Below are 14,407 nucleotides of genomic sequence, written 5' to 3'. Positions count from 1 at the left end.
ATGCATCACACAGAATCCTATCAATTTCTTCTGTATCCAAATGGTGTTTTTAATTACCTTTTTTTTGTATTATAGCAATAGTTGTCATCTTGTTTTGGGATTTGTAAGAATCGAGACCAAAGAGAATGTTTCTTTTTTAAATGTTTTAGGTAAGATTGCTGTGTGGCGGAACCCAATTAACACCAGATGATCAGCACATTCATATTCCATTAAACCATGGCTTATCAGCTCTACAGAAATACAACATTGGGAAACAGCCTTCAGGAGAGTCTAGATGAACTTATACAGGTATGAAGAACATGGTAACTAATGACTTACAAGTGATTGCTTAGTAGTGTAATAACTGCTATATGAGCGAACCTGTAACGTACATTTGCTGCAACCTATTTTCCTAGATCTGTGCGAAAGTGCCATCTTTCTTGCATGGTATACCCCCACTTTTTGCTGAATTGCTGAATGTACTTTGACTGAGTGTGCCCTGCACTCCTGCCAATCAGGTGCCCAGGGCCTATATTCCTTCCCTAAAAACCTAAAACCCAAATTGACAAACCCTGGCCACATGTCAGCCCCTGGTAAATGGTACCCTAGGTACCCAGGGCCTTGTGACCAGGGAAGGCCTCTGAGGGCTGCAGCACTCATTGTGCCACCCTTGGAGGCACTGTACCCTAACGCACACACTGCCCTTGCAGGCTGAGTGTCTGGCTACAAGACAAAACAATGAGTCGACATGGCACACATCCCTGTGTGCCATGCCCACCACCTACACTGCCCTGGCATACATCAGCCACCACTCTAGCTGGGTGCCCTATGCCAGTGGTGTGGGCACAGGAGCATGAGCCATGTGACCCTACAGTACCCAGGTCCATTCCTGGGCACTGTAAGTGCAGTGCTGACATTTAAGAGTACATGGTGTTGAGAGCTCGTCAAACACGAACTCCACAGCACCATAATAGCAACACTGAAGACTGAGGAGTTTGGTATCAAACTTCTCAGCACATTAAACACGCACTGATGACAGTGTGGGATTTAATGTACCAAGCACCCCAGAGGGCATCTTAGAGATGCCCCCTGGAACCTAACCTACAATCCACGTCTGGTCTGGGAGGCTGCCTAGGCTGCCACGCAGCAAACCTGTTACTGGACCCCTGGGAAGGAGAGCCCCTGCTCTCCTGGGCCTCCAACAATGCACATCCTCGGCGAGGTGCTAGATCTCCTCCCCCAGGATGGGTAGGGGGAAGCTTCAAAAGCATGCCGCCTCACCCAATCAGGACTAGGCTACTGCCCCCCTCCCACAGGAGAGAGGCTGAATAGGGGGTGTAACCACCCCAGGACGGGGACCAATTGGTCCCTGCCCTTCACCTACCTGTAATGCCCCATAATCTAGTATTTAGGGGCACCCTGAACCTTCCTTCCGCAGGTTCCAGAATCCACAATACAAAGAAGAGCAAGAAGAAAAGACTTGCCGTGCAGCTGCTAAGAGCATGAGACCAACTCTTTGGCCCCAGCCCTACCGGCCTGTCGACCCTTGAACCTGCTCCTGCTACATCCAGGCATCTCTTGTGGCCAGCAACCTCACAAACCCCGGAGGACCTGGCTACCTTTTGGCTCTAAGCACCTGGGCCTCCCATGAGCAGAGGCTCTGCTCAAAATAAGCTTCCAATCCCTGGCACCAGCCTGGAACCGCGAACCCTGCACACTCTGCACCCGCCAAGCCTGGCCTGTGCCGGAGTGAACAAAGACCACGAGGACGACCCCCCGGTGACTGTGACCCCGAGTTCGGCACCCAAGGACTTCCCTCGACGCTCCTGACGTAGCCTGCAGCCTCAGAACCAGGTACCACCCCCCCCAACCACAATCAACAGAGGGTAAGATTTCCCGACACCAAAAGGCACCCCTGCACCTGGCGTCTTGTGGCCCCCTGTGCCCAACTCCTGGGTACCTACCTATCCTCCAACTACCCAACTTACCTCTCGAAGTGGTGGTGGCACCTGAAGAGTTTTCGTCCCCGAGCTTGCACCCTTTTTTCCAACCGGGAGCTTTCCCATTGAAATCAATTGAGCACCCGAAGGCTCAAAAGCACAGTGCACCCAGCCGCCCGAGTGGCCCTGGCAGTGTAACCTCTACACCTATCTACTTCCTCATGTGCCCTGAGCAAGTGACTAGGAGCCCAGCTCCCAGAGCCGCGTGGCCTGCTAGTCAGCAGCCACCAACCAAGGCCCCCCTGCCTCCCATAGGATAACATTGGGCCTAACTCACTCTGCACCCGGCTGCCCCTGTGCCGCTGAGGGTGTAACAATTGTACCTACCTGACCCTGGGAGACCCCGGAGTCTGTGCCCAGAACCTTAACTTTGCCAGTCGAGTACTTACCCAAAAGCCGATAACTCAATTTTCTCAATAGGGTAACATTGACTGGTTTCTGTGTGGAGTTTTCAAAACGTAAAATATTCACCAAAAATCAGCCGAGTAACAAAAACAAAAATACTCACCTGCTATTAGGTGAGATCCCAGTGCTGGATCTTGGTGCCCAGCACTGACCCTGAAAAATATTCACAACCGTATTTACCAGTAACCCAATTTTCTTCCATAGGAAATCGTTGACTGTTTTTCTGTGAAATTTCTTCTAAGTGTCGATTTTTTTCAAACTTCAAATCTTTAAAAATCGTACAAACTGTGAAAACATAATTACTTACCTGTTTTAGATAGGTCCCAGTACTGAGTCTAGGCACCCAGTACTGGATTACAAAAGTAACGAGAACATACTATACCTGCAACTTGAATTTTCTTCCATAGGCAATCATTGACTTTTTTTCTATGAAATTTCTTCTGTGTCAACTTTTAAAATAGCAAAATATTGCCTAAAAATCATAACAGTAACTAATTCGACTTTTATCACTTGTTTCTAAGAACTGTCCCAGGACTGAATCTAGGATCCAGTCCTGGAATTACAAAAGTAATCCTGAAAGTAATCTATTGCAAATAACTTAAAACTTTCATTGAACTCAATGCATTATTGTGTTTAAAATTGTGTTGCCTATTGCAACAACCTGTAACTTTCTACAAAAGCCAATTGCCTATTGCAAAAGTATTTACTTAAAGCATCTCATTCTGAGAAAGTATATTTTAATACCTATTGTTTCTAAAATAAATCAATTTTTTTTTTATACAAACCATTGGCCTAGAGTTCAGTTCTTGAGTGTGTGAGACCATTTGCTGACTGAGTGTGTGCAACAAATGCTTTACACTGTCCTCTGACACTGCCTTACTGCTCAACCAACCTACCACTTCAGAGAGTAAGGTTATACCTATTTGGGAACAGTATATACAGAGCCACTTTCTCACAATATCTTCCTGGATAAATATCTGTTTTCATGTTGGTGCAGCCATGTCTGCTAAAAGACCAGCCACAATTAGTAATTAAGGGGGTCATTTAAAGTTGGGTGGTGAAGCACCCGATCATCAGAGGATATGGCCTGCTCTTCCTTGGCTGAGCACTTCACTCCTGATTTAGTGATCAGGAATCTCTGAAGCTTTCAGTGTAGCTGCTAGTATGGTAGTTGTACGCAGGGCAACACAATTTGCTGACATGCGCTATGCTTTTTTAGCTAAACTAGTTTTTTTTTTTTTAAAAACAGAACTCGATGCCCATGACATGTGGGAAGTATTCTTCCTATACATTGAGACCATTAATTATTTTCTCTGCGTTGGACCCCATGCCTTTTCCTGGATAGGGAAATCTAGTGATGGTTGATCTGCCCTTAAAAGGGCAGTTTGACTGTCCCTGTACTCCGACAACCCGTTGATGGATGGGCTGCCAAGTCAGAGGTTTTCAAGATCCTGGACTCGGCTGGAATCCCTCCATTTCTCCAACTTCTAAATGGGTCGAGGGTAGACCAGAAGCTGCTTATTCAGTGATTGACCAGAACATAACAGAAGCACTGCTGATGGCAGCCTCACTAGAACAGCTGAATAGATCACAAGTATGGAGGCTTGTGTTTGCTGCGCACTGTTCACAGGTGTGCGACCACCACTGTTTTAAACATAGATCTGCACATTTTTCATTTGTTAGCTTTTTCTAAAACTTTACTGTCCAGAGTTACATGATTTCACATACAATTGTTGCTAATGACAATTGACTCAATAGTTTGTAAAGGGTGACAATACTCATATACTGCAACAGAGACAATACATTTGCAAATTTACAAATTTATACAATGATAAATACTGAAGCCCAATGCATTTTGGAACATACTAGTTCCTTCCTCGGGCAATTCTGAAATGACAAAATGAATAAAGTAATTTTGTTTAGTCTGTCCTAATGGAGGCTCAAAAAAAAGATATATGTTAACAATTGAAAGTAAGATTTTTATATGGGTATTTTGTGTTTGTGATTATGATGTAGTCAAACATGATTATAATGCATACCTTCAAAGGTAGTTTGTGTATTGTAATCCGATTGTCACAATGGGATGAAGTCTGCAATGCCAAATAGTGAAGACGTTTTAGATTATGACCTAGTGCCACTACAAACGAGAAATAGTGCAAAGAACGCTGATAAACCAAGCTTACCTCGTAGAGGTATAGCATACGTGTTTGTCTGAAACGAAAGACCAGAAGAGAAACCTAAGATCAAAACCACTATACTAAAATGCTCTGCTAAGAAACTTCAAGACACTAGGAGCGCTTCTGAAATAAGTAGACTTGCTTACCTATGTAGCGCCCATTTTGTCGTGTATCTACGCAAAAAAAGATTCAAGAATGTATACAAAGAGCAGCAAGTAAACAACGCAGTGAACTGATCCATCAGCATAAACCAGCGAAGAGTAATAACATAGTATTTGTATCTAAATATACAACCAGCTCTTCAGCGATCAAAAGGATTATCAACAAAAGATGGGAGTTATTGGTGAATGAAGCAGACTTCAATAACATATTCAAAGAACCTCCTCTACATGCGTACACAAGAGGGCAAAATCTGAGAGAATTATTATCTCAAACCCATGGAGACCCCATTCTGATGACATCCAAAGGTGTACCCTCCGGTGTTTTAATTGCTCACATTGTAATAACGTAATCCTGGGTAACCACATTACTCATCCAACACTGTGAAAGGAATTCCATTAAAACATACGAGGGATTGCAATACCAACAACGTAATATATGCAATAAAATGTCCATGCCGCAAAATTTACATTGGCAAAACCGAACGGAAAATTAAAATCAGACGGACCGAACATAAATCGCATAAGAACCAAGAACTTGAATTCATCATTAGCCGTCCATTGGACAGAGGCAAATCACTCAATTTCTCAACTCCGATTTCAAATCATAGAGAGTTAAAATCATACCAGGAATGGAGAATAACAATAAACTACTTCAACGTGCGGTTTACTGGATCAAAACTCTGAACACCATGGTCCCAACGGGAATGAACGACAGACTAGATATGTCATGTTTCATATAGCTGTTCACATAAGGTGCACTTAACAAAGGCTATCTTTCTTTCATATGTCTCCTTTTTATATAGCACCAAACACCATGTCATTTTCTAGTTATGACCATTAGAAGTCTATACACCATCTTCCTTTTTCAAGTCTCTTTTCTCCTTTTTTTCCACATACATTTTTTTTTTACATTAGGTTTTCACCAGATTTACATCAGGTCTCCAGCGCATTCATTACGAGCATTTCCATCGCCATATTCTATCATCATATTTTCTTGCTTCATATACATTATGACTTTCTTATACAACATTTTGCTTTCTATCTGATACGGTCGCCGTTAATATTCTTTGCCACTCACATCACCGTGCACAGCACGTTACTAGTTTGGTTTACATCGATTGATCTAACAAGAGATGCAGGAACGTTATCCTGGAATATTATTCCTGTCTCACAATGAACAGCCATCTAGTTACTTGTTTGTAATTGTTTTTCCAATAAGTTCAAGCAGATCGTTTTACACATTATTTCAATTTTAATCTAGGGGGAAATATCCAGTCGGCATTCAGAATATCGCATTGTAGTCTTTTTGATACATTCCAACATGGCGCCCACGCATGAGCCACATAGAGACTAGCGCTGTAGTCCGTCATTGCTATCTGTAGCGCGCGCCATGATTGCGCGATTTAAACTGCGAGTGCAGGGGAATACTATCATTCAGCATCACGGCAGCTTATTTTGACGAACCCGACCACACTAATTTCAGGTATGAGGCATTTTCATACTTGACCGGCTTTCTGTTTTTAAGTCGAGCGTCTCCTAAACGCTTCGAGGATTGGTCCTTACCTAACTTCCCTGTTTATCGTTTTTTTGCGTAGATACACGACAAAATGGGCGCTACATAGGTAAGCAAGTCTACTTATTTCAGAAGCACTCCTAGTGTCTTGAAGTTTCGTAGCAGAGCATTTTAGTATAGCGGTTTTGATCTTGGGTTTCTCTTCTGGTCTTTCGTTTCAGAAAAACACGTATGCTATACCTCTACGAGGTAAGCTTGGTTTATCAGCGTTCTTTGCACTATTTCTCGTTTGTAGTGGCACGGTCATAATCTAAAACGTCTTCACTATTTGGCATTGCAAACTTCATCCTATTGTGACAATCGGATTACAATAGACATAAACTACCTTTGAAGGTATGCATTATTATCATGTTTCTGACTACATCATAATCACATAAACACAAAATACCCATATAAAAATCTTACTTTCAATTGTTAACGTATCTTTTTTTTGAGCCTCCATTAGGACAGACTAAACAAAATTACTTTATTCATTTTGTCATTTCAGAATTGCCCCTGAGGAAGGAACTAGTATGTTCCAAAATGCATTGGGCTTCAGTATTTATCATTGTATACATTTGCAAATGTATTGTCTCTGTTGTAGTATGAGTATTGTCACCCTTTACAAACTATTGAGTCAATTGTCATTAGCAACAATTGTATGTGAAATCATGCAACTCTGGACAGTAAAGTTTTTGAAAAAGCTAACAAATGAAAAATGTGCAGATCTATGTTTAAAACAGTGGTGGTCACACACCTGTGAACAGTGCGCAGCAAACACAAGCCTCCATACTTGTGATCTATTCAGCATTTCTTTCAGCAACTGTTGACAGCTCTTGCTTGCTGCAGCACCGATAGATTTCCTTGAAAAACATTTTTTGATCAACCGGAGAGTGCACCCCCTACCCCATAAACTCAGCCTCACTAGAACAGGCAGTAGCCCTGTAAAACTCATTGACCATACAAAACATCCATGGTGTATCTTAATCTCTCAGTGGGCTATGAAGAACAAGCATTGGCATAGCCAATAGGTCTCGCCTTTGGGACCTTATAAGTGTTTAGCCATGCAACAGTTGATGTTGTGCTGCATAACTAAATACTTATAAGGTCCCAAAAGCGAGACCTATTGGCTATGCCAATGCTTGTTATTACTACTTGCAGCAGCACAGTAACAGATAAAACAGCAACATTTCCCAATAAACATGGGAGCGAGGTGAACAAATAACCACACGTCCTTGATGCAACAATCACTCATCGGGCAAATCCTCTTCTCATAGCATCACCTCACCCGCCTTTCTAGAGACGGCTCTTGACTAGGTTTGAGCGTAAAGACATTTTAATCAAAGTAATTAACACAACTACTTTGTGATGAACGACATTACAGTATCGCACTAAAAGTTCCAATTACAGTAAATCACACAACCAGTGTGCACAGTTCTAACACGCAAGTCTAGTCTGAAGGCACTCACCATATATTAGAAATTGAAGCCAATATACTGGACAGTAAAACGCCCTACTCAACAGTGAAAATCAAAAGCATATTTTACACAGCTTAAGAGAACTATCCGATAAAAAAAAAAAAGTGCCGAAGATAAATAATAACTTATTGTATAAATAACGAATGTCCAGACACCATGCTCATGTACTTGAGCCAGGCTTAGGAACAAAAACATGGCGTTGAGCCCACCTGGGCACTGCCAGAAATGTGAAAAGTACATAAGCATGGAGTGTGTGTATGTAGGGGGGGGGGTCTGAAAATGACTTCCTTGGCTAGAGACCACCCATTGCGCCACCAAGCCTACTAAGTTTCATTCGTGCCCAAGCAGACCAGTAAGCTCATGTGCGATGCAAACCTAGTAGGGTGACCTTTTAAAATGGACCAGTGGTGTACCCTGCCAATAGTCCATCGTTAATTGTCAGGTTTTAACAGGAAGCATTAAAAATACTTGCTAAACTGCGGGTAAGAGGCTGAGTTAATATGTAGTATAACAAGGACTCCAATGTTCCTCAACAAGATCAAAACAATAGGGCGTGTAGATACCCTGCAGCGCAAGCTGGCTGTGGGACAACCGGGTCAAAAAAACACACTCCTGAAACACGGGCACATAAATTGTCAAGGACTCAAATGATGGCCGCCACTTTTTTTTCTACTTTTGTTACAATGATGGCACTCACCTTTAGCGTTAAACATCTTAAGTAAGCTAAAGCGCGGGTGCCGCGAATGGTTAAAAAGTAAAGAAATAGAAAAAATGATTTTACTCTTGAAGTAATTGCGGCACCTGCGCTTTAGCTTATGATGTGTAAAGCTAAAGCTTGGGTGCCGACATTATAAGTAAAGTAAATAAAGAGAAAAAAAGTAAAGCGGCAGCTTTGATGCAACAACATTATAAGTAAAGTAAATAAAGATCGCGGAGGGGAGGGGCGCTGAAGGCTGGCGGTTCGCACGTACACACTCACGTGAACGCAAGCTTGTCGCCAGCCAGCACTTTAAAAACTCACCTACTAAAGTCTCTCCGAGCAGCACATGCGCGCTGACTCGGCGAGACCTAACACTGGTGTCGGCAGGCTTCGGGAAGAGTTCTATGTGACTTGTGGTGGCCCTCAGTGCCGTTCTACATGTACATTGTAGCCGTCGGAAAAGCGAGACTACCAGACTCGACCATGAAGGCTTAACTTTTTCTTTGTAAAATTTTTGGGGGGTTTTCATTGCGAACAGCACACGTAACAAGACAAATCATTGTGGTAAATAGTGGAAGTGAAGCAGTGTATCAGAAAGAAACCGTATTCTAAACAAGAATACAAAGTCACACTTGGTTGTCAGCTGATCTGTTTGTGGGAGGGATCGGGTGAAAATTAGGGAAGGAGACTGGAGCGGTTTGCGTCTATCCCGTAATATAAACACTGGGGTAAACGAGAACTGGGAAGGGAAAATGTGCAAGAGTTGTTTGTTCCAAATAGGTAGCTGCGAGGAAGTGGTGCGGAATTTGCAAGGAGCAAGGGTTAGACCCGATTGGACCGAGCTCAGGTGATTGGGTAGGAGGGAGGTGAGATAGAAGGGGAGTGTTTTCCCACGGCGTTTGTTCCAGCGCTAGTCCGGATGTGGGAATAGAGAGTATGAAGTGGTCCAGGTCATCGGATAAACGTTGCAGTGTCTGGAGAATCTATTTTCTCACGGGTTTAGGAGTAATCACTTTGTGGCGCAGGGGTGTTCATGTTGTTGGACTAGTTTAACGAAATGCGTATATAATTTGGGCTCAAAGGAGATACGGGGGGTTTGCAGAGATTCCCCTCTGCCTCGTAATGAAGTGCATCCGCCTCCTTTCGGACTATGAAGCATTAATTATCTATACACCTAATGTGGCAAAGATCACCTAGAAACAGTATTCTGAACATCGATCATAAAATTGTTAACAAGATAGACTAATTGTTTACTGGATCATTTAGCATTGGCCATACACCCCTATGAGAACGTTTGCCCTGGGACGCAACATATCACCAAGTATTAGGCATCTGTTTCATGTGTTTAAGATGGTTATATGACCGAGGCACGTATAGCTAAACCACATGTGTCTCTACTACGCCGCCTAAACCACGAATGCACCTGAACAACGCATGCCTTTACCATGCATGCCTTTACAATGCAATTTCTTGATAAAGGCATGACTGGTATAGGGGTGTGTGGTAAAGATCCCACCCTATGCCCTTAACCCTAACAACGACCCCGACTCCTCACAGAGCCCTAACAAGTACCCCAACCCCACCCGTAGCCCTAAAAACTTCTTATTCCTTCCCCCCCGCCCTAAAAACTCCTCCAATCCCCCCCCCCCCCGACCCCTAAAAACTAGCCAGATGCCCCCAGCCCTAAACACTACGCTGTGCCTGTTTGTGGTACTGAGGCAACTGGTCCCCGAGGATTGTATAAGGCATCGGATATCATTTCTACGTGCACAAATGATGATATAGGTTGTTATGGGCAGACTGATTTCAGAAACTTGCCTAATCAACAGAGGTACTAGGCAGGAATTGCTTCTCTCCTCACTGATCTTTCCATTGGTGATGGACCCCTTGCAAACCACTGTTTGAAGGGAGGGCAAATAAGGCACAGTTTCACTAAATGCTGATGATGTATTGGTGTATGTTGGGTACATCGATTTGGGATTTATGTCAACAGTTAACAGGCTGGAAGTATTTAGGGCACTCCCTGAACTATATACTAAGGTTCTTCTACCGAACAAGACCACAGTTGACAGTGGAGAGAGAATTGACTAATCCCAGAAACTTCGGATCGGGATGCACTGTGTTCCACTATCGAAGTATACAGAATGATCATATTGATCCGAATGTGATAGGACAATGTAGAGAAGACTTCGAGAGTGCTAAAGAGATGCGTACATTTCAGTAAGTCTTTCCCACTCTCGTTTAATGGTAGGATGTCACTCACTAAAATGGTAGTGCTACATAGTCTTCTGTATTTTACCAACATACCCTTGGTCCTTTTAAAGAACAGACTCCTTTATAGATTTGACATAAGTGGGGGCTGTTACAGAGTAGTAGCACTGCGCAAACTGACCATCCCCCAGCAAGGAGGGGATGGTAGTCCTGTACTTCAATTATACTTTGTGGTAGCACTGTCACAGTAGGTTTCCAGATGGTTAGTGGATACCACCTCATTGGACGCCAAACAGGATGTTGGACTCTTGAGTTTTGCAGGATTATTGTGCTTCTACTGCAATTGAAGGTCTCCAGTCCTGGATACAAGTGCCAAGATATGCTGGATAGGTACTAATGACTGAAACTGCGGTTGATCACAAGTTTCCTCAAACTATTAATCCTCGCCTATTGGGAAACCAGAACACAGAGCAGAAGTATACTCTGGACATACGGGATGCAGTGAAGGTTGAGTTCCCGGAAGATTTCATCAGAGCGGGACCCTAATGCCCCTTCAGAGTCAATGAACACTTGAGCAACTCACTGCATGGTAGCAAGAAGGAGACTTTCCACAGATGCTAAGAACAACATATCCGTGCCACAACTAATGTTGACACTGGTGCTCTCTACTGTTTAGAGGCCCTGAGACTCAGAGTATCTTGATAGGTATTGTGCTTCTGCGATCTGGCCCCACCTGCTAACTTGACCCCCAACCCACTCGTCAACCAAATCTCGCAAAGATTCATCACCTGCTGCTGTTGGTTTGCTCAATAAACACAGTTTTGATTTATACAGCAAATGACCCCTAAAATGAACCAACATTGTGATCCTGCAAACAGCAATGAACAACACTATGACAAAGTAAATTAAAGACCTAGTGCCCACACCACTCACAGGTTCTGTCTAGCTGAATTGTTAACTGGCTAAGTTAATGATGATGTAAATATCGTAAATGCACTTCTTCATTCCTTACTTATGGACACTGACCACTATGAATGAAATTACTTTAAATATGTGAAATCAAATTATAATTTGTGACAAGCTTTATAATGCGTTTAGCGTCTCGCTCTCTGTATTGATCTAGCTATAGCACACTGACGCTGGTAGCACCAGTGTACTTATGGTTAAGTCCATTTCGATAGGAAAGGCGAAATGTTTCTTAACTCAGGTGCTTTTGTTTTTTACCAATCTGCACACATTTAAAAAAAATATATATATTTTAAGGTACATCCTCTCTGGGTTTTTCATGGCAAGTTTATTGTAGATCCGTCTAGTACGGGCCAATATAAAGAAGGGATAGCTCCAAAAAAGTAAATTTTCCATTTTAATTCCTATAGAATTCTTGACTCTACGATACAGTAACAGCTGAATGGTATTACACCAAATATGACATGAAGGTAGAACTTCAATTCTTTGGTGGTTTGATGAAAATCCATGTTTCTTTTTTTTTATTAGCATTTAAAAATAGGCTTGGGTTAGGCATCGACAGATTAAACTTTAGAGATATCAGGACCGAGATGTGCAGATTTGTAAATCCAGCACTGACTTAGTGTTGGAAAAATATAAAACTCATGAACCCCCCCCCCCCCCCCCCTCCACCTTTAAACTCCCTCCCGTAGTACACGCTCCACTCCCAGACGCACTGCATTTAATGGATACCAGATCCAACCTATTTTTTTAACCATTTATCCTTGCTCAGAATTCATCCAATAGTGTTCATAAATGTTTGCCAAAATTTCATCATCTCACTTGTCCAATCCACATATATAACGTGCTGTATTTTAGAAACTTCTCATATTAACGTGCGCCCATCCGGACTTCTTCAGAAAATACGATCCAAATACACTGAGTAGTTCAGAGCAGCATTTCTTTATTTAGAACCCAATGCATTTCGGGCTTATATCCAGCCCTTCGTCAGGAGTAACTGTAAATTGAGAATTGCAAATAATGCGTCATTTTTAGATAGTACCAACATCTATTACAATAACATCTTGTGCATATATCATTTTGTGCTAAAAAAATCTTTGATTATTAAATGACAACAATTTAAATTAAATTAAGAGACAAACCCCATGTGGTAAATCTTCAAAATTCTGTTGCTCATATTCATCACTCACCCAGAAACGCAATTTAAGGACAATCTAAATTCAAGGAGAATAACTTTAAAGTGATCCATGTAACATCCCACATTCCCTCTCATATCAACCTTTAGAAGTTTCCCTCAAACGACATTTCCTATAACATCATCTTGCACCCGTCGATGAAATCACATTCTCTTCCCCTCCTCAATTCAACTATTCTTGCTTTACTCAAATCACATATGCATGCCAGCACTATTTCTCCTCCCTTTCTTTCGCGCAACTACCGCTTTCATGTCTCTCTCTTGACAGGTGCAAAAGACGCTTACATATGCTCTTGCCTTCTTTATATTCCAAAACTTTGTGTTACGTTACACCCCTTTAAATCATCTGAAGTCCGGGCATACCTGCTTGCTCAATCATCTTTCCCCACGCGGCATGCGCTACAGGCAGTTGTTTATCCCCCGTGTAAAAATCCTCAATTTTAGACCGTTCGTGCTCCACCCCCCTTCCACAGCCACAAATTAATCGCCTGGCCCCTTACAAACTACTGTGTGAACTACATTACCCATAGTGCACTCGAATGCTCATTGGGTAATCCGTACTATCATTAAACTCGACACTAAACAAAATACTTGTATGCAAAATGTCAAAAGTCATAACATATGACCAAATTACATTCAGTCTATGCGTTTCCTCTCTCGTTACCGCCGTCCTCTAATCTTACTCTGAACTTGTTGTTTCACCATATGTGGAGTCTTGAATGTAAATAGTCCTTCATTCAAATTTGACTTAATACCGGGTGCAAAAACCAACGTAGGGCAATTATATAGAAACCATGAAAGAGGTGGTATGCACACCGTGTTTCACACATTATAATCCATTTTATGTAGTCCATTTTCAACAAACGTTATGAATTGTGTGCGGGACTGGGCTGTGCCTAGCCCTGAATGCACTTTGAGAAATACAAACATGCGGGGAGTGAGTAGTACACGCTCCACTCCCAGACGCACTGCATTTAATGGATACCAGATCCAACCTATTTTTTTAGCCATTTATCCTTGCTCAGAATTCATCCAATAGTGTTCATAAATGTTTGCCAAAATTTCTTCATCTCACTTGTCGAATCCACATATATAACGTGCTGTATTTTGGAAACTTCTCATATTACCGTGCGCCCATCTGGACTTCTTCAGAAAATACGATCCAAATACACTGAGTAGTTCAGAGCAGCATTTCTTTATTTAGAACCCAGTGCATTTCGGGCTTATATCCAGCCCTTCGTCAGGGATAACTGTAAATTGAGAATTGCAAATAATGCGTCATTTTTAGATGGTACCAACATCTATTACAATAACATCTTGTGCCTATATCATTTTGTGCTAAAACAATCTTTGATTATTAAATGACAACAATTTAAATTAAATAAAATATTCAGTGCTTCATTAACAGCCACATGTGGTGGTTGTCTGCATGTGCTGAAGTGGGAGGAGGGCGTGGCAGCGATCCAAGCCCACAACCAACCCTACAAGCTTACGGTGAAAGGCTGCATGCACCAGAGGTTTACTGTCTGTGAAGGGTAGGGCGCAGGGCCTTGCAAATGACCGATGCCCTCCAACTAACACCA

General features: G+C 42.4%; 1 protein-coding gene across 4 annotated transcripts in view; it reads left to right on the top strand.

Annotated features, from left to right (window-relative positions):
• GTF2A2 (general transcription factor IIA subunit 2) overlaps positions 1–14,407 on the top strand; it is a 347,399-nt gene that overhangs the window by 68,934 nt on the left and 264,058 nt on the right. For all 4 annotated transcript variants that reach the window (XM_085643768.1, XM_085643769.1, XM_085643766.1 and 1 more), the window contains exon 2: positions 150–288. In XM_085643768.1, the coding sequence (XP_085499894.1) occupies positions 217–288 (72 nt within the window). In that variant the 5' untranslated portion in view covers positions 150–216. The remainder of the gene's footprint in view (positions 1–149; positions 289–14,407) is intronic.

This window comes from Triturus cristatus, chromosome 3_1 (assembly GCF_964204655.1).
Source record: "Triturus cristatus chromosome 3_1, aTriCri1.1, whole genome shotgun sequence".
NCBI lineage: Eukaryota > Metazoa > Chordata > Amphibia > Caudata > Salamandridae > Triturus > Triturus cristatus.
The sequence above is the reverse complement of the archived record's forward strand: the minus strand, read 5'-3'. Positions and strand labels throughout refer to the sequence as shown.